The sequence below is a fragment of the Sphaerodactylus townsendi genome, linkage group LG11 (genome assembly GCF_021028975.2).
Source record: "Sphaerodactylus townsendi isolate TG3544 linkage group LG11, MPM_Stown_v2.3, whole genome shotgun sequence".
Classification (NCBI taxonomy): domain Eukaryota; kingdom Metazoa; phylum Chordata; class Lepidosauria; order Squamata; family Sphaerodactylidae; genus Sphaerodactylus; species Sphaerodactylus townsendi.
Window position 1 is genome coordinate 28,894,766 of NC_059435.1, and position 16,570 is coordinate 28,911,335.

Here is a 16,570-nt window from a genome sequence, read left to right on the forward strand (position 1 = left end):
GTGCCAATGGGGCTGGGTGGGGCACAACGGGGGCTTGGTCGGGCATTCCAGGGCGGGACATTCCTGGGCGGGGCTGTGGCAAGGACGCAGCCGCTGCGCCGGTCCTTGGGCGGGAAACGAATGCACGCAGGCACAGGCTGCCATGCACACTGGTGCACCTCCTGCTAGACTGCTTCAAGTTCTACGCGCTACTGCTGAGGAGCGGAGGAGGGGCGTAACTAAGGCAAAAGTCACATGGCAAAATCACCAATTAGTAACCCCCTCTCGGCACACACAAATAATTAGTAACCTACTCTCGGGAACCTGTGAGAACCTGCTGGATCCCACCTCTGACTAAAAGCAAAGCTACATGGAGTCTCTTTTTTCTGTTCAAACTAATATGCTTACTTTATTATAAGAACTCCATTTCTAGATAGAATAGGGTGAATATAATTTCCTAATCTAGTCTAACTTGGATGGAAGGAGATACAGGACCTATATCCTTCCATCATGGTGGCAAGATAGAGAAATGTGTAAGTGTAGAGGTATGAAAGCAGAAGGAAGTTCACCTGATAGTATCATTCTACACATCTATTGTCAGAGCAGTAGAGAAGGAATGACCAGTGCCTTAATACCTCTGTCTCTCTCATCTAGTCCTCTGAAATCTGAGGTCAAGAGACAATGCAAAGTCTACGGTGACCAGATGTCCTGCTTTTGGTGGGACAGTCCCACCTTAAAACAATTTGTCCTGCGGCCCGCGGGTTTTTTGAAGTGTCCCGATTTTTGGAAGGCTGCCGCACTGCCTTCTGGAGCGCGCCCCAGGAGGCAGTGTGGCAGCCTCCCGTGCACACGGCCGCAGGAGCGCACTGCCTTCTGGGGCGCTCCTGGTTTCCCGCCCTGTGACAGGGTGGGAAACCGGGGAGCGCCCAGAAGGCAGTGCGCTCCTGTGGCCGCGTGCGCAAGGCAGTGTGGCAGCCTCCCGTGCACGCTCCTGTGGCCGCGTGCGCAAGGCAGTGTGGCAGCCTCCCGTGCCTTCTGGGGTGCTCCCATTTCCCGCCTACCCGCCTGTCCCGGTTTACAAAGGTGACCATCTGGTCACCTTAGCAAAGTCCCTCACAATACTCCCTCCTCTGGGAGATTCATCTGTCTCCCTGTATTGTTATGTTCTGCCAGCAAGTGAAAACATGACAGCTTAGTTTGATATTCACCCAATAACTGTTATTAGCTCTCCTCTCTGTGTTTTTTATATGTCTGTATTTGAATGTCTTATAAGTGTATTTATGCATATATTTTAAACATTTGAAATGTTCAAAATGTTTTCATATGGTCTGGGATACCTCCAATCTTTTTGGTTAGTATGTCATCTGTACACAATTCTGGATAGGAAGCAAGTGGTTTTGTTTACTCATACCATATTAACCTCAAGACTAGGCTACTGTAATGCACTCTGTGGCCGTTTCCGCACGGCCATGCTCGGGGGATGCGTCATCGTATACAATGCTGACGCACCCCCCCTCCCGGGACCGTTCGCACGAATGGTCCCGGAAGGGGCGGGGAAGATGGGGCAGCGCTGCGCCGTCACCCGAATGCCTTACCTTCCCTCCAACCTTCCAGCATGTCGCCCAAGCCAGGGGGACACCCCCCTGCCCTGCGCGACAGCTCTGGAGTGGCAGGGCAGGGGGGCGTGTCCCCAGGCCTGGACAACGTGCCGGTAGGTCGGAGGGAAGGTAAAGCATTTGGGAAAGGGGAGGGGGATGGGGATGGCGCCTTCCAGCCGCTGCCATTTGCACGGCAGCAGTTAGAAGCCCCTGTTTCCGAAATACCTCGCCCAGGTAGCGAGGTTCTGAAACAGCAGCTTCGTGCCGCTCAGGGGTTGTGAACAGCAGCGGCCGTGCAAACCCCTCCCCAGGGATGCTGTTTTTAGCATCCCGGGGTCACTGTATTCCGCCCGTGCGGAAACAGCCTGTGATTCTAGCAAGAATTTGGATGGGAGACCTCCAAGGAATATCGGTTGTGACACAGAGGCCAACCACCTCTGGACGTTTCTTGCCTTGAAAATACCATCCAGGGTCACCATAAATCAGATGTGACTTGACAGCAAAAAACCAAAAAATGGCGGGGGGGGGAGAAAATAATTGGAGGGGAGTATTGTAAAGGTATTTGGGATCCAAAAGGATGTTCTAAAGCCACAGTGGTGTAGTTGTTAGGTTGTTGGGCCTAAGATAGAATGCCCCTTAGCCATAGAACCTCCCTGGGTGATCTTGGTCCAGACACATGCTTTCTCTCATCCCAAACTTCCTCACAGAATTGTTGCGATGAAAAAAATGGAGGGGAGAGGAACAAGGTAAACTCCTTTGGATCCTTAGGGTGCAAATTAATACTTAAATATCCTGCTGACTCTAACATGTCAAGATGCAGTCGATGGGTGTGTACGTGAGTTATTGAGGGAGAGAGTGTGACTGTGGTTGCAACCCTTAAACCTCTCCTGGATAATAATGGAGAAATCAGGCATTGATTTACAGGCATGATATTCCCACATGAGGATTTAAATTCTGTATTAGTGTTAAGTTAGAGAGAGGTTGAAATTGCTCTCAGTGAAAAATCAACAAAAGAGCCAACGTTGGCTTTATGGATTGTTCCCATCATTAGCGGTTGGGAGAATTAACTTTGAGCTCAGTATTTATTGATCTTTGAGAATGTGTTTAACCAACTTCTTTTATTTATTTGTATGCATTTTAATTGTATTTGTGTACATTCTTCAAGAGGTGTATTTTTGTAGCATGCAAAAATGTACAATGAGTTCTTTAAAAAAGTCTTCTCTCTCTCACCAGGCTTCAAAGTTAAATTGATTTGATTTTAGATTCCATTAATCTACTATAAAAGCAGAAAAAAAATTATGGCAATAAAATTAAGTTTAAACAGCCGACCAACTAAACTGATGTTTGTTCTTGACCCACCTCTTATCCTTATTTGGCCAAGAGATTTGTCCAAGTGCAGTCGTGTCGCTCTGAAGCTCCCCTCCATTATTCTCTATCAATACCAGTCATCAATGGCCCAGTTTTATCTGCTCAGTCAGGCAAGAGCCCTCAGAGGCCTTAAGCAGAAATCTTTCCCAGTGATGCCATCTGAGAGGCTCTTTAGGTGGAGATCAGAGGTGGGATCCAGCAGGTTCTCACAGGTTCCGGACAGCAGGTTACTAATTATTTGTGTGAGCCGAGAGGGGGCTACTAATTGGTGATTTTTCCATGTGATTTTTGCCTTAGTTACGCCCCTCCTCTCAGCAGTAGCGTGCAGAACTTGAAGCAGTCTAGCTGGAGGTGCACCGGCGTGCTTGGCAGTCTGCGCTTGCGTGCATTCGTTTCCCGCCCAAGGACCGGTGCAGCGGCTGTGTCCTTGCCACAGCCCCGCCGAGGAATGCCCCGCCCCCGTAATGCCCGGCCACACCCCCGTTGTGCCCTGCCCAGCCCCATTGGCGCTATGCCACAGTTTGAATCCCACCACCATGGGAACCTGTTACTAAAATTTTTGGATCCCACCACTGGTGGAGATGCTGTGGAGACTGGCTCTGGCTGTGTACAAAACCCCACAAAGGCAACCTTATAGTACTCCAACTCGATTGTGAAAAGAATGTGGGTAACTCTGGACACATCATGTATATCAGGGACAGTTCCAGGTTTGCTGCATGGGCATGTACTTGACTTCTTGATATGGCTTCCCAGTGTGAGCTTAGAAATTCCTAGCAATTTGGGAGTAGGGCCTTTGGAGGGTGGAGTTTGGAGTGGAGAGGGTGCTCAGTAGCCAAGTGATGCCATAAAGTCCATAGAAGTCGTAGCAGTCATTGTCAGAACATGTGTAAACGTTTAGATGAGCAAAATCTAAATGACAGCCGGGCCCTCCTTCTAACAGGTGCCGTGTGCAGATTAGTACCGAGTGCACAGCTTGTACCGTGTGCAAACCTGATAAGGTGAGGGCACCTGATTGGTACCACTTTTGTATATAGTTAGCACAGACAGCAGTGTGATGTGTGCCGGAAAACACCTGTGGTCTGGCGAAGCACTTTGTCAGTAGATAGCAATAAAATAGAACTGCACTGGTGACTGTGTGTCTATCAGTTCTTGTCTACGTCGCGTCCTACAAGGTGGTCTACTCCGAGTAAATCTGCTGTTTCAACAGTCATTTTTGCCAAGGGAACTGACATATGTTTTATTTCTGTTTTATTCATTTTAATGTATTTGCTGATGCATCTTTATTTTAATGGGGTTACTCTATGTTTATATGCTGCGGCACTGGTTATTGCCGTACCTGTGAACCGCCTCGAGCCCTTCGGGGGTGAAGCGGTCTACAAATATAATAAATGAATGAATGAATGAATGAATGAATGAATGAATGAATGAATGAATGGATGGATGGATGGATGGATGGATGGATGGATGGATGGAATGGATGGATGGATGGATGGATGGATGGATGGATGGATGGATGGATGGATGGATGGATGGATGGGATGGATGGACGGTTGGATGGATATTGGATAGAGATGGATGGATGATGATGATGGATGGATGATATATGGATACCTGCCAGATGATGGATGATGGATGGATGGATGGATGGATGGATATAGATGGATGGATGGATGGATGGATGGATGGATGGATGGATGGATGGATGGATGGATGGATGGATGGATGGATGGATGGATATGTAGTCTGGAGATCAGCTGTGCTCCCAGGAGATCTCCAAGCTCCACTTGGAGGCTGGCAGCTTGATTTTTGAGGAAAAGCAAGGACTGATTTAATGACTGAAGATGGACAAAGGCTTTTTGTATATGACAGGGAGATGGTCTCCATGGGTAAACAAGCACCAGGGTGAAATGAAAGGACAAAATGGCCCCGGAGAAAGGTTCCACCTCCTCTCCCTTCTGCAGCCATGTCTTGTCATCCGATGGCAGGCGATGGTTAGCCAGCTAAAGAGAAAAGGGACGTCATTGTGGTCTTTTCTGACTGGGGTTACCATGTCCAAGCTGGCAGGTCCAAACCAGTTTGATGTTCTCCTTTGTGGGTCCACTATGGAGTGGGGGAGGCTTACTCAGTGAAGTAGCATCTACAAGCTGTAAACCTACTCCATCAAGGGATGTGCTACAAAAATTGGCTGCCTCCTCAATGCCTGACTGGTTATTTTGCTGAAGCGCCTCGGTCTAGGTTCGAATCCCAGCTCTACTATTCAAGTTTGCTGGATGATTTTGGTTCAGTCACTCACTCTCCGCCTAACTTACCTGCTGGAGCTGTTGTGAGATAAAATGGAGGAGAACAGAACATGTTCTAAATCAGCGGTTCTCAATCTGGGGGTCTGGACCCCTTTGGGGGTCGAACAACCCTTTCACAGGGGTCACCTAAGACTCTCTCATCAGTGTTCTCCATCTGTAAAATGGATAAATGATAGGCTCATTCCGCACAGGCAGAATAATGCACTTTCAAACTGCTTTCAGTGCTCTTTGAAGCTGTGCGGAATAGCAAAATCCACTTGCAAACAGTTGTGAAAGTGGTTTGAAAACGCATTATTTTGCGTGTGCGGAAGGGGCCTTAGGGTTGGGGGTCACCACAACACGAGGAACTGTATTAAAGGGATGTGGCATTAGGAAGGTTGAGAACCACTGTTCTAAATGAAGTAAAAAATAAATCTGGACTGGGCTTCACTTTTTCGCTCTTTCTCCAGCCCATTACAGCTTCCACACACTGGTTCAAAGTAGCCATTGACCTCTTCCCCCTCCCCCCCTTCCAGGCTGTGATGCAAAGAAGAAATCAAGGTCATGTGAACCAAGGGATATTTCACTTAGAATCTTTGAACAATTTCCCTCAGCCGTTTCAAATAGAATCAAACGAGAGGCAGCACAAGAGCAAAAAAGTACAATTTTTGCATTTCCATTTTCTTCTAGATCCAACAAAGCAGATTTGTTCTTTGTGTTTCATTATAATGTGTCAAGCAACAGCTCTGCAGATCAAAAGACAGAGAGGTGCAACAATAAGCAATACATAACAGTATGTTAGGAGCTCTTGGCCTAGGTGGCCCCTAGTGCAGGTTACTTACCACCTCCCCTTTTACAGTGACTATTAGAGTGGTGTAGTGGTTTAAAGCATCACCCTTACTGCTGAGTGACCTTGGGTCAGTCACATAATCTCAGCCTAGTTTAATTTATAAGATTAAACTGCTTTGGGACCCCACTGGGGTGAAAGGTGGGGTTTAAATGCAGTAAATAAATAAATATAGTTGGATGTATTGTCGAAGGCTTTCACGGGTTGATCGACAGCTGTAGATTTTATTGTATGGCTGAGTTAGCTTCAGCAGTACCCTCTCCTGACGCTTCACCTTCAGAGATCCTCCAAAGACGCTGTTACAGATGCAGGAGAGAATGCTGCCAGAACACGCCATACAGTCCGAAACCACATACAGCACCCCAACATAGTTGGGTTTTATTTTCGTAGCGCTTTCGGTTGATATTGATTTGTTATTCTCCTGATTTTCAATCTTCAGAGATCCTTGAAGATGCCAGTCAATAAAGATGCAGGAGAGAGAATGCTGCCAGAACACGGCCATACAGCCGGAAACCACACAGCACCTCAAATATAAGTTGGTTTATTTCTTCTGATTGTAGTAACTTGATTTTCAGAAAATCCCATTGGATCTGAATCAATCAGAATTCAACTTCACAATAATTGCATGATAATACACCAACTGTGATGTACTCTTTATAGATACGTTATTCTGAAACCGTGGTCTGAGGACCAACAGTTATCTCATGAGGAAATTTCAGGAGATTCCTGAGGAGAAAAATAGACGAAAATGCTGGAAAATGCCTGGTGGTGCCTTGAGGGCTTCTTTATATGCTGAAACCATCACTTTTTAATACACGTTTTAAAAACTGACATAAAGTCAGTGTTACGAGGAGATTGCTGTTCCCGAACACTTTGAAAAACCCAGCCTTCTTTCTTTTGAATTATATAAAACAGTATAAAAGAGTAATCAGGTCAGCAGAGTTCTTCATGCCATTTGCCAAATCTCTATTAACCCACGTTATATGTTACATTGCTCATTAATGTAATTTTAACCATTTTGAAATTATTAAATTCTAACAACTACCTCCTTTTACCCCCACAGTGAATGGCCTAATGACCATTGGATTAGCAGGTGAGAAGTTAATTATTTCTAATTGCCCAGTTTCCTCTTGGCTGTTGTGTGTTTTTGTTTTAAAGATGCCGTTCAGAGATACATTATTGGTCCCATGGCAATATTTGGAATGAGCAGCTGGTGGAGGAAAACAGCTGAAGTGTGCTGGAGTGATTACACTTCAGAATGGGAAACCAGACCTACTGGCTGTTGTGAGTTTTCCAAGCTGTGTGCCTGTGGTCTGCCGGTTTTAGCTCCTAACATTTTGCCCACATTTGTGGCTAGCATCTTCAAGAAACCCATAGTACCGTGACGTGCTTCGTTCTGTTCCCCCTTTTATCCTCGCACCGAGCATTAGAAGCTAAAACCACCACAATGTTGCCACATTGCCCAGAAAACCTGCAACAGCCAGTTTATTCCAACTGTGAAAGACTTTGACAGACCAGGCCCAGCTCCCTAGGTAAGGCCAAAATGTTTGTAAGGGCTGCAGTGCATGCAGGGAGCGTTGGCTATCATGCATTCAATCTGGAGGAACCGGTTTGATCTCAGCTTCCCGCTACCCGAGCTGTGGAGGCTGATCTGGGGAATTCAGAGATTAAATTTCGTACACTTCAATATCAATCTCAGCTGGTGACCTTTAAGGTCAATAACAGCCGAGTTTCCTTCAGCCCCGAATCTCACTGGTGGCAGTTTGTTGTGAGGAAGGGTGAGGAGACAAGCCCCTGGAGTCTCCTGGCAAGGGGATATAAATCCAAAGGGAGGTTGGTGCAGAGAGCCCAAGTGTGCATCTAATCTGGAGGAACTGGTTTGGATTCCCAGCTCCGGCTACCTTGAGCCGTGGAGGCTGGATCTGGGGAATCCAGGATTTCAGGCCTGTACACTCCCCACACACCAGCTGGGTGACCCTTGGGCTAGCCACAGTTTCTGAGCTCCTCTCAGCCCTGCACCTACCTCTACAGGGTGTTTGGCTGTGAGGGGGAAGGGGTGAGATTGTGTCTCCCTTGAGTCTCCTACAGGAGAGAAAGTGGGGATATAAATCCAAAACTCTTCTTCTTGCTGAGAAAGAGGAACCGTGGGAGAAATAGTATACACAAACCCATGCGAGGTACTGTGTGGTGGTTTTACTTTGCTCTAAGAATGCAGATTGTGGATTTCTGGTGGATTCCACACAGCAAATGTATAACGGGTTGCAATCATTATAAAGGAACCTACAATCCGATCTGCTGCAATTGCATAACTGCGCATGTGCAACACGCAAAATTTTTAAAAAGAAAGAAAAAGGGTTCTCCCTGCAATGGCAGGGCAATAATGAATGTGTTGCTATAGTTTGGTCATACTTGCTGCCATGGGGAGAAAACATGCTTGGGAAACTTTGTACCCTATGGCAGTGATGATGGTAACCCAACTCCATGGCATGGGGTGGTAGAGGGTGGCACTCGAACCCTCCAGAGGTGGGCCGAACCCTGTGGGCACGCAGGTAACACAGAGTTCTCGGCATGTGGGGCATAAAAATCACCCCTCCACCACACAATACACACATCTAGGGCTGGTTGGCCTGGGCCACTGGAGCACAACAATGTGCGCGTAAATGTCAGTGTGTGGCTGCTGGTCAGGGGGGCTGCAGAGGAGGCAGAGATGCTAAAGAGCAAGTACCAGAGCAAAAATGGCAACGGACTTTGGCTGGGAGGCTGAAGCAGGCTGGACAGGCTGGCCCTCTCGAAGCCGGTGGGGCGTGTGGAGGAAGAGGAACCAGTTTTTTCTAAACTAAAAAACCCTGCAACCAAGTTTTTTCTAAACCAAATTGCAGCATTGGTAATTTCTATGGCAAATAAGTTAAATTGGTTATTAACTTTGGCGACAAATAAGTGGGTAACTGGGTTGCAATTTGGTTCAGCACTTCACCGCCCCATTCTCAAAAGGTCTCTTGTGAGAATTCACTGGCCCTTATGGGGTCTTCTCTTGGGAATTTGGCCCAGTACAACCTTTCAGGCAGGTGGATTCTCCTGAAGGTGCACAAATATGAATCAGGCAGGATTCTCCGCATTACGAAGGTGGAATTTCAATGCACAAGACACATGCAGAATAATGCACTTTCAAACTGCTTTTAATGCTCTTTGAAGCTGTGCGGAATAGCAAAATCCACTTGCAAACAGTTGTGAAAATGGTTTGAAAACGCATTATTCTGTGTGTGCGGAAGGGGCCTTACTGTTAATGGGTGAGAGGGAAAGAAAACATCTCCTGCTTGGCTGTTCACGCAGGAGTGGGTCAAACCTGGGATTTTGCAGAAGAATCGATAGTTTAGCAACTTTCGAAAATCCCACGTTGAGGGAACTAAAGTGGGCCAGACTCGTTTTGGGAATGGGAGCTGTGCAAAGTTCCCCTCCCCCCCCCAAAATGGTTTGTATTGGGCCCTACAGTTGTTATATTTGGCCTGTGCGGAATCCACTTATGTTAAAATAAATAGCTTTGGCATACTTTACACATGACAGTGGGCACTTTCACCTCCCTACATGGGCTACTCATCATGACAGTTGCATGGGGCCACTCTAAAAAAAGACTGAGAATCTACTTCTAGTGCAAATCGGTGTGCTCGTGATGAACATATCTATTTGCATAGGAAGTGTGCACATTTAGCAGGGCAAGGCTGCCATTGCAGAGGTGGGATCCAGCAGGTTCTCACAGGTTCCCGAGAGTAGGTTACTAATTATTTGTGTGTGCCGAGAGGGGGTTACTAATGGGTGATTTTGCCATGTGACTTTTGCCCTTTTTTTTTTTAGTTATTAACTCCCTCCTCCGCCCTTCGCAGCAGTAGCAATGCAGAACTTCAAGCGAAGTTCAGCAGGAGTTTAACCGGTGTGCGTATATTCAGGCCCATGCCTATGCAGGTATCTGCTTCCTCACTTCTCTTAAGGGATCCACGCGAAGTTGCCGCCCTGCCACAGCGCCCACCTAGGAATGTTCTGCCTGGAATGCCCAGTCACACTTCTATCATGCCCAGCTACTTCCAGCCGGTGCCGAAAGTTTGGAACCTCACCCACCATGGGAACCTGTTACTAAAATTTTTGGATCCCACCACTATGTCATTGGCTTGTGCAAGCAAAAAAAATCCACATGGGACTGGCCGTACAATATGGAGGGGTTTTTGGTGAGATTGAGGGGAAATGCTGGCTGGCTCTAATCCATTTACTTGTGAGTATGTCTCACTGATTTCAACATGGTTTACTCTGAAGCAAGTGGGCATAGGAGTGCCATGAAAGCAATGCACTAGCTTGTATTAACTGACTATTCTTACCAAGTGTCTTGAAAGTTCACTCAAGACTGTGACTTTTGGTAAGGTAGAATGGTGCCCATTATTGTACTTCATGCCCAAACTGTGGTCCTGAACAGAGTTCTCCCCTAAAACAGAAACAGGCTTACAAGTCTAATCTTAGGAATGTGTTTATTTACTTACTTCATTTCGCCCCCAGTGTGATTTTAATCGTGAGGTAACTGAGGCGTCTTCTGCACATGCAGAATAATACACTTTCAATCCACTTTCACAATTGTTTGCCAGCGGATTTTGCTATTCCGTACAGTAAAATCCAGCTGCAAAGTGCATTGAAAGTGGTTTGAAAGTGAATTGTTCTGCATGTGTGGAAGGGGCCAAAGTGCCAAAGTGCAGTGGTGTATCTGCCTAGGGACAAGGGGTACCCCTTGTCCCCGGGCGCCATCTTCTGGTCACGTGGGGGGTGCAAAATTGGCCCCCCACATGACCAGGAAGTCCTGCTGTCATTGTTTTTGCATTGTGGCATGGGCAGGGTCGAGGGCAGTGGGGGGTGGAGCCTGGAGGCATCAGGGGGTGGAGCTGGGGGGGCAGAGCCTGGGGGGGCGTCCTAGAGACAATTTGTCTCCGGGCGCCATTTAGCCCTGGTACGCTTCTGCCAAAGTGCCTCATTAAGTGGACAGAACTTGACTTGGGTTGCTACTGATCTGCAGCAAAAATTATTTGAAGCTTGTGTGTAGCAGTTGCCCTACTGTTTTGAATGCTCCCCGACATAAAAGTCACTGCGTGCACATTTTATGAGGAGAGAATTGAAGCTCTTTGAATTCTCTTTGTTCAAAAAGTTTTACCATGGGCAACATTTCTAATCAAATCAGTACATTAGAGCTTGATTTTGACCAAAAAGGCATCTCTAGTGTGCCATCATGAGTCCATTTAAACCCATGGGCTCAAAAGAATCTAACTCTGCTTAGGATTGCAATGCAAATAGGCTCAACAGTTTTTCCCCAGTTGGGTTATCTGCAGTTCACAAGTGTTTCTAAACTGTCAAATATCTTACTGTTCCCTAAAATATTATGAATATTTTATTTATGATTTTTTGTTTGTTTGTTCAAGGTGCACAGCAGAGGGTTGTCTGCAATGAATCCCTCATGTTACAAAAGTTGCCCGTGTGCGGGAAATCCTTTGAAGAGATGATGCACAAAGTGGATTCTCAAAAATGGTGCAACTTAACAGAATTTATCCTGTAAGCCACATGATTTAAATATTATAAATGTACATTATAAGGAACTGAAGTGAACTTTACTTACTGTCTTAGACCAGCAATTAAGAAATTAACAATAGCAATTAAAAGTTAACCTGTCTTCAGGAATAGTAAAACAAAAAAGTTAAGGACTTCATTGTTTACAGCTGAAGTATTCCATGGTACAACAACAGTGGAAAAAGACTGTGTCATCAAATAAAGCCTAAGAATCTAAGGCTCATTCCGCACATGCAGAATAATGCACTTTCAAACTGCTTTAAGTGCTCTTTGAAGCTGTGCAGAATGGCAAAATCCACTTGCAAACAGTTGTGAAAGTGGTTTGAAAACGCTTTTTTTTGCGTGTGCAGAAGGGGCCTAAGGCTGATTCCGCATGGGCCAAAAACAGCAGTGTGAAAACAGTGTGAAAATGGTGTAAAAGGGTTTAAAACGATGTAAAAGGGTTTATATTGTTTTCACAACGTTTTCACACTGCTGTTTTTTGGCCCATGCGGAATCAGCCTAAGCTAGGGGTCTGCAACCTGTGGCTCTGACAACCTCGTGGACTACACCCCATCATACTCTGCCAGTGCATGGCCAAGGAATAATCTGGAGAGCCACAGGTTGCAGACCCCTGATCTAAGCCCTCACCTGCCAAGCCATTCCACTTTTTGCATACAGGAAAACAGAATTTAGCCAGAGAGTATGAAATACTGGCATCTTTATCTTCAAGAAGGAATTTAATCAATAACTGGAGAATACTTTAGTTGTCGGAAGTATCAAAGGGGAAATCAGATCAGCATTTAATGCTGTAACATCAGCATTTAATTTGCAGTTAGGAAACATGGGTGAGATTGTCTCTATCATGTTAGCACCGTGTAGATACCACCATGTCTCAAAAAGGTGCTTATGAAATCTTTCATATAAGACAGGAGACAGTAGGGCATCAAATCTAACTCTGGAGAAGGCCCACTTAAACTTAGGCCCCTTCCCTCCAGGAGGGAGGTTTTTGGAGGTGGCCTGATGCCGCCCTGGGGGTGGGGGAGGGGAGCCAGGGTCGGCGCTGCTGCGTTTTAGCACCGCCGCCTGTGCAAACGTTTTTGCCGTCCCCAGGGCGCCATATATGGCCCATGCAGAGCAGGCCATAGAGAAAGCCCAAATGCAGGGGCAAGAGCAGTAATTTAAGAAATGTGCCGGAAAAACGGAATGTGTGGGACAATGAAACCAACCCTGTGGTGTTAGCAGCTGCCGAAATAAAAATGTTATTTTAGTCTGAACAGCCTGTCAGATCTCTAATGGCCCAACAGAAGTTCTGCTGGACAGGAACCCCAGCTGGCTCTACCCCCTTTCTAAAAACACTTGGCGGGTACTAGGAAGGTGTTGGTGGTTGCCATGGTGCCCAAAGACACCACATTGGGGAGCTCTGTTGAAAATATATTTTCAATACAATCCTAAACAGTTGCACACCCTTCTAAAGCAAATGGACTCAGAAGGGTGTTGACTCTTCTAAGGATTGGGCTGTCAATCTCTTTATCATTATGGAAAAGGGATGTGGCTCATCGGAAGAATCTCTGTTTTGCATGCAGAGGGTCCCGGGGTTCAATCCCCAGCACCTCCAGTTAAGAATCACCAGTAGATGATGTGAAACTTGCTGAGACTTGGGAAGGTTTTCATCAGTCTCTGAGAATTCTAATCTTGGTGGACCAATGATCTGGTTCAGTATAAGGCAATGTCAGGCATGTATCCACCAAAGTAGGATTCTTCTTTTCTAGGTTATATAAATCCATACAATTCACTGCTGAGTATTTGTATTGAGGGTCCCCAAACACTGAATAAGTCCAATGGTCACCAGGCAGTTTGGGGAAGTTGCAGATCTGTTTCAGGGGGGGGGGGGTTATTGTTTTTTGTTACCCTCTGTCTTCTATCAGTGTGTGTTCAGTTTCAAGGTAGAAACATGGATCCTACGATTTTTCAACCAGAGCTTGTTGAAAGAGAAGAATTAGAAGAGTTTGGATTTATATCCCCCCTTTCTCTTCTGCAGGAGACTCAAAGGGGCTTACAATCTCCTTGCCCTTCCCCCCTCACAACAAACACCCTGTGAGGTAGGTGGGGCTGAGAGAGCTCCGAGAAGCTGTGACTAGCCCGAGGTCACCCAGCTGGCGTGTGTGGGAGTGTACAGGCTAATCTGAATTCCCCAGATAAGCCTCCACAGCTCAGGCGGCAGAGCTGGGAATCAAACCCGGTTCCTCCAGATTAGATACACGAGCTCTTAACCTCCTACGCCACTGCTGCTTTCTCTTTCCAACAATAAAACATTGGGCTCTCAGGGAAATAGTGGATCTTTCTTTAAGTTGTGGTCATGATCTTTATCTAAAAGTTAAAGTTCAGCAGATGTCAAGATCTCTTCACATGTGTGCTATTTCTGTATTGAGTAATAGTACCCTTAAGTGAAACCAAGAATTCCTCCTTTCCATTGTTCACCTGTCGGCAGAGTTCTATCCTAGCTTCTGAATGACAGGTCCAGTCTAAAGCAGCTTTTTAGAAGCTATCATGTTTTAGCTGTTCCAGCCAGTTCTATTGTTTGCCAGACGCTGTCTTTACTGTCTTCAGGTCACCTGTTTCTCTCTCTCCCCCCCCCCCCAAGTATTGTCTATTTATGGCAAGGTTTTGTTTCTTTCTTCAAACTGTCAGGTCCTTATCGCTTTCCCTGCTCAACTGTTGTACAACGCCAATGAAAAACATATTTAAAGCTGTGCCGAAAATTCTGGCTTACTTGGGAAACTGTCAGAATGCACGTTTAATTAAGCTGGGTTTTATTTCATGATGTGGAGAAAATAACTTATTTGTCCCAGTACACATTACTTTTCACTTAAGCCTTCAGGTGGCTGTATCTGTTCGCATTGAGACAGCTATTTTCTGACCCCAAAGGGGTGGTGGTGGGAGCTTGGGACCGAGGGGCAGTCTTCTTTCACATTCCATCCCTGACTTGGGGCTGCCAACGCTGCAAAATATGCATAGTATTCAAACCACTCCACAACTGTTTGAAAGTGGATTTTATATTCCATTAACAGCTTCAAGGAGAGCACTGAAAAGCAGTTTGAAAGTGCATTATTCTGCATGTAATGGGATGAGCCTTGGATTCCACCACATCCAGGGATTTTATCTCTGATGGTACCTTTTTTTTGCTACATTTTATAGAACTTTTGAGAATTAGGGATCCAGGAATCAAAGAGAGAAGCTGGGATGTTCCTCATTTTCCTTGGTGGCAATCAGGGACAAGGAGAGAAAAATAAAATGTCCTATAGGTGTGCACTGCCAGAAGGCGTTACTGGGAGTAAATGGTGCCCGGAGACAAATTGTCTCCAGGACACCCTCCAGGCTCTGCCCCCCTACCACCTCAGTTCCGCCCCTGATGCCCCCAGGCTCCACTCCCTCCCACTGCCCTCAACCCTGCCTCCATGCCACCATGGACATGGGCAAGGTCCTAGAGTTGCCCACCTCCCCCCCCCTAGACTCCACCCCTGCCAGCTTGGAGCTCCCTCGGGGAGCAGGCCAGAAGAAGAACCTGCAGTCCCGGCCTCGGGAGGCACCTGCTTTTGATAAGCACTGAGGCTGGGGGGTGGGACTTGGAGAGCAGGAAAGGGTGGGACTTCCTGCACCCCAAGTCCCACCCCCAGCCTTAGTACTTATAAAAGCAGATCTCCGAGGCCGGGACTGGGTAGTCTCTTCTGGTCTCATTCCCAGAGGGAAGAGGTCATAAGAGACTACAGGCTGCTCCAGCTGAGGGAGCTCCATCCAGTGGGGGGGGAAGGGAGGGGGGAATCCAGGGTGGGGTTAAGGGCGCTTGGAGGCAGCAGGAAGTCCTGCTGCCTCGTCGTTTTGCGTGCCTCGACTGACATGGACGGGGTTTAGGCATGAGAAAACGACGAGGCAGCAGGACTTCCTGGTCACATAGGGAGCCAATTTTGCACCCCCCACGTGACCAGAAGCGTGGCGCCATACACCACTGTGCACTGCCATAACTCTCAAAACTGGAGTCATGGGGAAAATGCATCATTGTGTTGCAAGATCAACCCATTGACAACAGAATAACTGGACCTATGACTGAGGACAGTGACTGCCTATACACAACCTGATTCCCCTCCTCTTTTCTTATTTTCTCTCTCTTCCCATTTTCCTTCTCTGCCCTTCTCTCCATCCTTTCTCCCTTGTAAGTCCCTCTTTCCCCTTCTTCCCTTTCTTATCCTTGTTGGACCCACTTTCTTATCCTTGTTGGACCCACTAATTAATAATAAGTATGGTCCCAGTGATTCATTTTTGGGTTCTTCCCTTCTTATCACTCCTACAGTTCACATTTGAGCAATATTGGGGGCGCCATACTGTTATGAAGAGTGAGCAAAATGCCAGAATTTTAGTAGAAGTGATCATTATAATTAAAGGTGATTTTTTTTAATTGTTGACTGAATTACATTGACAGATTGGTTGTAATGTGTTGGTAGCTGCCCTGGGTCTGGTTTTGCTGGGGAAGGGCAGGATATAAATTGAATAGCATAAATACGTAAAATAAATAAGTTCTTCAAAATGAGATATTCTTATTTTAAAAAAGCTGCCTACCTATAGGCTATTCTTTTGTTTCTGGCTCTGGTAGGAGCAGGGTGTGTTTCTTTATGCAGCACCTTTGGAAACATGGGGGCTCTGGATGTTTATATATCCTTCCAGTGTCCAGACACTGGGGAGACAAATAAAAACAGCCCCAAAATGTGAATCCCTCTTTGATTACTCATTGCATCTCTTATGCGAGACTGCATCACCCCATATGTCCCTAAAATGTCTCTACCAGTTGAGGGCTAATCTACTAGTGGTCCCTGGCCTCAAGCATGGGTTGGTTTCATTGCTGGCCAGAGCCTTTACTGCTCTGTCTCAGCCCA

The 16,570-nt window shown here is 46.5% G+C and overlaps 1 protein-coding gene across 1 annotated transcript in view; it reads left to right on the forward strand.

Annotated features, from left to right (window-relative positions):
- LOC125440607 overlaps nt 1-16,570 on the forward strand; it is a 50,104-nt gene that overhangs the window by 23,884 nt on the left and 9,650 nt on the right. The window contains exons 2-3 of the mRNA XM_048510472.1: nt 7,135-7,164; nt 11,519-11,648. Of these exons, the coding sequence (XP_048366429.1) occupies nt 7,135-7,164; nt 11,519-11,648 (160 nt within the window). The remainder of the gene's footprint in view (nt 1-7,134; nt 7,165-11,518; nt 11,649-16,570) is intronic.